Source organism: Ammodytes marinus (genome assembly GCF_949987685.1).
Source record: "Ammodytes marinus genome assembly, chromosome: 16".
Taxonomy (NCBI): domain Eukaryota; kingdom Metazoa; phylum Chordata; class Actinopteri; order Uranoscopiformes; family Ammodytidae; genus Ammodytes; species Ammodytes marinus.
In genome coordinates, this window is record NC_137220.1 from 7,940,599 (window position 1) to 7,946,093 (window position 5,495).

At 46.4% G+C, this 5,495-nt stretch overlaps 1 protein-coding gene across 1 annotated transcript; it reads left to right on the forward strand.

Annotated features, from left to right (window-relative positions):
- Positions 1 to 1,648: 1,648 nt before the first annotated feature.
- On the forward strand, positions 1,649 to 4,459 carry LOC307263580 (homeobox protein Hox-B6a-like; the record flags this gene model as incomplete). The annotated part of the gene is made up of 2 exons (XM_080044769.1): positions 1,649 to 2,174; positions 4,182 to 4,459. The coding sequence occupies 2 exons, from the start codon at positions 1,649 to 1,651 to the stop codon at positions 4,457 to 4,459; spliced, it is 804 nt and encodes a 267-aa protein (XP_079900895.1).
- Between the last annotated feature and the right edge of the window lie 1,036 nt (positions 4,460 to 5,495).

The following is a 5,495-nucleotide window of genomic DNA, read 5'->3' on the forward strand; positions in this document are numbered from 1 at the left end:
TTCTTTATTAAGGCTGTGAAATGTCCTTGTATAAATATGGCCCCCTTGGAAAGAGTTTCGGAAGAGAGGTTTGTAATCAGTGTCAAGAAAACCAATTCGAATGGGAAACTTCGGGACTGTTTCCTCTCCTCTTCTCCTTTTACATTTCATCCTAATCAGTGTCACGGAATTATAATAAGAGTTCATTGCGCACATTGATCAAACCGAGCCGACTCCTGCACAATGCAACTACAGCATTTGAGCTGCTTCATTTTCCACCCACAGCCTGTAACTAACACCGCGTGTGCAGCGGCGACGCGCCTTATCAATAATACATGAGCCGCGGTCAGATTATGTTTTTCAGAAAAAAAATAACAACAAGATTACCAAACACTGCTTCGATGGCGAAAATAACTGCGATGAAAAACCTGCTGTATAGAGAATACACACACACACACACACACACACACACACACACACACACACACACACACACATACAAACACTGACCCAGTGGGTGGCATAAATCTACCCACCGCCCCAGATGTAGCCTACCAATTCAAAATGTACAAACTCCTCATTTAAGACGTGCGTATAGCCCACATTACAATCTGTGCCAACTCACAAACACACGCACACACATACTCGAACTAACACACGGGGACCACACATGAGACGAGCGCGCTCGCGGCAGAAGTGATTTACGCTCGCCAAATTCATTTTAATGCGGTTGGTATTATCTGCAAAGCGCGGGGAATATGTTTTATTATTCGGTTGCCTCTTGTGGTGCAGTAGCAACCACCCCTCCAGGGAGAGAGCGCGTGCGTGTGTGTGTGTGTGTGTGTGTGTGTGTGTGTGAGGGAGAGAGCTTCTGGCTTTTATGGCTCCAACAACAGACGGAGGAAGACACGCAGGGAGAGAAAGAATCAATTTTACGCGCGGAGGATTCCGGTGTGATTGCGCAATCTCACCGGGAACCGGAGGGAGATTAGAAAGAAAGATTGAATGAGAATTAGAAAGAGAGAAAGAGGGTGAGAGATTGGAGAAGGGAAATAGGAAAGGAGGGGGGGCGCAATATAGTTCACAGCCCCCCTCCTCTTCCTCCTTTTCCTCCTCTTCTTCCTCTCTACAACGAAAGGAAAAGGCTCGAGCGAATGCCAGGCACGGAAGCTTCCTATTGGTCACTCTGAGGTCAGCTGGTATACCCCCTGCTCACCACACACACACGGACTCTCTCTTTCTCTCTCTCCTCTCTCTCTCTCTCTCTCTCTCTCTCTCTCTCTCTCTCTCTCTCTCTCTCTCTCTCTCTCTCTCTCTCTCTCTCTCTCTCTCTGTCCCACACTGGCACTCAGCCACCCAGATACCCCCCCACCCCCCTTACCCTCCCAATCTGCGATAAACTCAGTGATAGCAGCAGCAGCCCGTCGGACTGTCGGCTATAAAACACAACAAATCATAAAGTGCAGGAGGCAGGGGAAGGCAGAGGAAGGAGGACGGGAGGGAGAACCGTTAGCCGTTAGCAGTTAGCCTCCTTCTACTCCTCCTCCTTCTTCTTCATCATCTCGTGAACCTTGTTGTTGTGTTTGTTTCTCCTCTCCTCCCTCTCTCCTCTCCTCTCCTCTCCTCTCCTCTCTATTCCTTTCATCCTTCTCCTCAAACTTTTCTCCCGATGAGTTCCTATTTTGTCAACTCCTCTTTCCCGGTGACGCTCCCGGGTCCGGCTGGAGGCGGGCAGGCGGCGGACTCGTTCCTGGGTCAGATCCCGCTCTACTCGTCGGGCTACGCCGCCGACCACCCGCTCAGACACTACCCGGCGGCAGCAGTTAGCGCTGCCGCGGCCGTGGCGTATAGCACGAGCGGCGGCGTGCACCAGGACAAACAGTACGGAGCGCATAGCTACTACCAGCAGGCTGCCAATGGAGCGTACGGCGGGCACCGGGCAGCGGCAGCAGGAATCGGTGCCTGCGACTACGCCACAGCGGCGGCAGCGGCTGCAGCGGCTGCGGCCAGCAGCTTCTACCGGGACAAGGAGCCGTGCAGCCTGGAGGAGCACCAGCTCGCGCTCAGCCAGGACGGTCTGCACCGTAAAGCCGAGTGCGTGGGACTGAACGGCAAAGGGCTGTTCGGTGACACGATGGACGACAAGTCCAACGCGCCTATTTATCCATGGATGCAGCGGATGAACGCGTGTAACGGTGAGTGTCTCCTTCTTCTACTTGCATATTTTACGACCCCCGTCATAAAAGTGACGTTCATTTCCTCTGCTGTCTTTCCTTTCTCCCTTCCTCCTCCTCCTCCTCTCCCTCTAGCTGCTTTATGATCTCCGTTTGTCGGCCTGTCAGTCAGTCATGTGCTCGCTGCTTTATTGTCCGTCATAAAGCGGGTTTGTTTGGGTTGTAGCTCCTGTTACTGTAGGCGCTGTGACCTGCTGACCGGCGCTGCTACCGAGCCCCGCTCAGGAGAGGAACAGCCTGTCAGGGAGTGTTGTGCTCAAAACAAGGAAGAGATAGAAAGATAGATATGAAGAGAAACTGAAGCTATGTATAGGCGATGTAATGGACAGTTGTCTACACAGTGTCTCTGATCTCATAATTCCTATTTGACATGTCTGCCTTTAGTCAAAGAAAAAACTTGAAATATAGCCTTAAATAAAAAATACGTCATCCCCTGACATTTGAAGAGAATGACATTTTAATTTTGTACGCACTTAAAATATCCCTCTACCGTTAAAGGAATAATGATATGACAGCTCCAGCTAATATTTATTTTATTTTACTAAACTTTATCACAACTTCTCTTATCTCCTACGTAGCCTATAGCCTACTGTTAACCTTGCAGTGCACAACACTGACTCCCTGTTTATTCATAACTGAACAGATTAGATAGGCGCTTAATTAGGCCTGGAAATGCTGCCAAGTTGGGAGCGAAAGTGAGAAATCGCTTGAGTGGGGGAATAACTCGATCAATTTGACTTCCGAAATGAGCAGAAGTTTGTTCTGTTTTACGCTGTGGTGTGTGTGAATTAAAACACAGTCCACGATAATAATTGTTGAGAATATCCGCTGCACTGTCTGCGAGTGTCTCCGTTTAACACAGAGAAACGGCCTGTTGAGAGTCAAGTGAGTAATGGTGGATGAGGCACGGCGCTACTGTAGTACAAAAAGCCTGCAGGACACTACCGAGTTATGACGGATGAGGTGGAAGCCGGGCCCCGCCGCAAGTAAATATATAAGGAATAAAATGCAACGCGCGGGCTCTAAAATGACAGCTAGAGATGTAAATGGGAGGCTGGGAGAGAGAACAGAGGAGTCTTGAGTGCTCCCTTCATAATCCGCTTTGGCTGAGTCTCTCTTTATGGATGTTTAGATTTAGATATGGAGCCCTGGAGCAAGCGCGCGGTTTGCCCATCCGAGCTCTTGTCTGTTTCAGATCGATACACACTGGTAACAGAGGCTGCTAAACTGACAACATGGCGATTATCTTTGAACCAACGGGACAAAATACTGTTAGAGACGATCCGAGGAGAGTAAAGCCCTAAAATGACTCCTAGGGGGATATATCATCGACTTGTATTATTAATATTATTGTGAACATTATTATTATTATCAATTATTAATATTGTTATTACGACTATTATTATTATTATTTAGTGGATTGCAATTTTGTAAAAATGAAAAGCGTTTCTTTCCTGCTATTCACCAGCAGAGACATTAAAACGTACAGCCTCATTTCCTGAATTACAATCATTAAGTGTTTTTTTTTGCTTCAACATTAAAGCTTTGAATAATACCAATAGGCTAATAGAACTAGTGAACGATAATACCAGCTTTCACCAAGATTGAAAACAAGAGTCACTTTCTCCAATCAGGCTGACTGGCATAAACATTGAACTGACGTCATGTTGAAATAAATTATAGATACACTCTTGTTTTGTTTTTCTGTAAAGCCAATAAAAAACAAACAAATAAAACTATAAGAGGGACACTATTGGAATGGTTGACACATTTTGTTTTTTCGTCCCAGGGACATTATAAATTATATTAAATAACGTATTTACAAGCAACAAAACCAAAGAGGTATAACAGCAAATAATGCAACCAACAGAGGACAACTCTCTCCCTCTCTATCTATCCCCACTCTGTGTGTCATAACTCGGGGTTAAAATGTAACTTTCTCTCGCTGTCTCTCTCCTTGTGTCTCAGGGGGCTTCGGCAGTCCCGGGCGGCGCGGCAGGCAGACATACACCCGCTACCAGACCCTGGAGCTGGAGAAAGAGTTCCACTTCAACCGCTACCTCACGAGGCGAAGGAGGATCGAGATCGCGCACGCGCTCTGCCTCACGGAGCGACAGATCAAGATCTGGTTCCAGAACCGGAGGATGAAGTGGAAGAAAGAGAACAAGCTCATCAACTCTTCCTCTTCCTCCTCCTCTTCCTCGACGGTGAACGGGGCGGAGGAAGAGGAGAAAGTGACGGAGTGAAAAAGAGGAGAGAGAGAAAGAGAGAACTGATAGAAGACAGATAAAGACATGCTGGTTAATCTCTTTCCCTGCCCGTCTCAAAGTTCGTCCAGTCTGGTGTGAACGCTCTTGGGAGAAGTAGTAGGATTCCTTTTTTTGATCCCTCTAATAGGCTATGTATGCCACCCACCAATATCTCCAACTGCATCCATAGGCTGAAGGCGCCTCCCTTTGTGCTGTTAAAATTGGGAAATCATTTGTAAAAGACTCTTGAGAAAGGAACCGAGCAACCTTTAGAAAGAACAGATGAAATTAAAAAATGTAAAAAGCGGGGGACGAACAAGAACATAAAAATGAGACGGAATGATGTTGGTTGTGGTAACCAGATTGTATTTAAAAATACACTAAGTAGGCCAACCAACCACCCGATGGGGACAGACTGTATTGAGACACGCTTTCTTGTTGCGCATTCCAAGAAAACCAAACTTCTCATTCTACTTTTTTTTTTTTTTTTTTCGTCAAATGTACTTCCTGTCTGACAGGCACTTGTTTCGAAGCTTTAGGACTCAACGTCGGGCTGTTTCACCCCCGATGATTTTTGCTCTTTTTTTTGTAAACGTGTTGTGTGTGTGTTTGTGTATGCGTGTGTGTGTGTGTGTGTGTGTGTGTGTGTGTGTGTGTGTGTGTGTGTGTGTGTGTGTGTGTGTGTGTGCGTGCGTGCGTGTGTGCTCTACCTCTAGGTAAAGCTATTTGAGAGGTGTATACGTCCTATGGTGTTCATATTTAAACTGTATAGAATTAAGCAAGGAAAAAACATACTCTTCTACCGTGGAGATAATGTAATAGTGGGGGGTGGGGGTGGGGGTGGTAATTGAACCTTTCCAGCTGTTTTACTTTTCCCTCATAAAAGGGGCGCGTGGAATGGGATGTTAACCTACTGATGTTACTCTCAGAAAACTACCTAAAAACGTTCAGGAACGTGTATATTTTATGGATTTTTACATTGTTTGTTTATGTTAGTATTTTTGTCAAGTAATTACGTATACTACCTATGAGA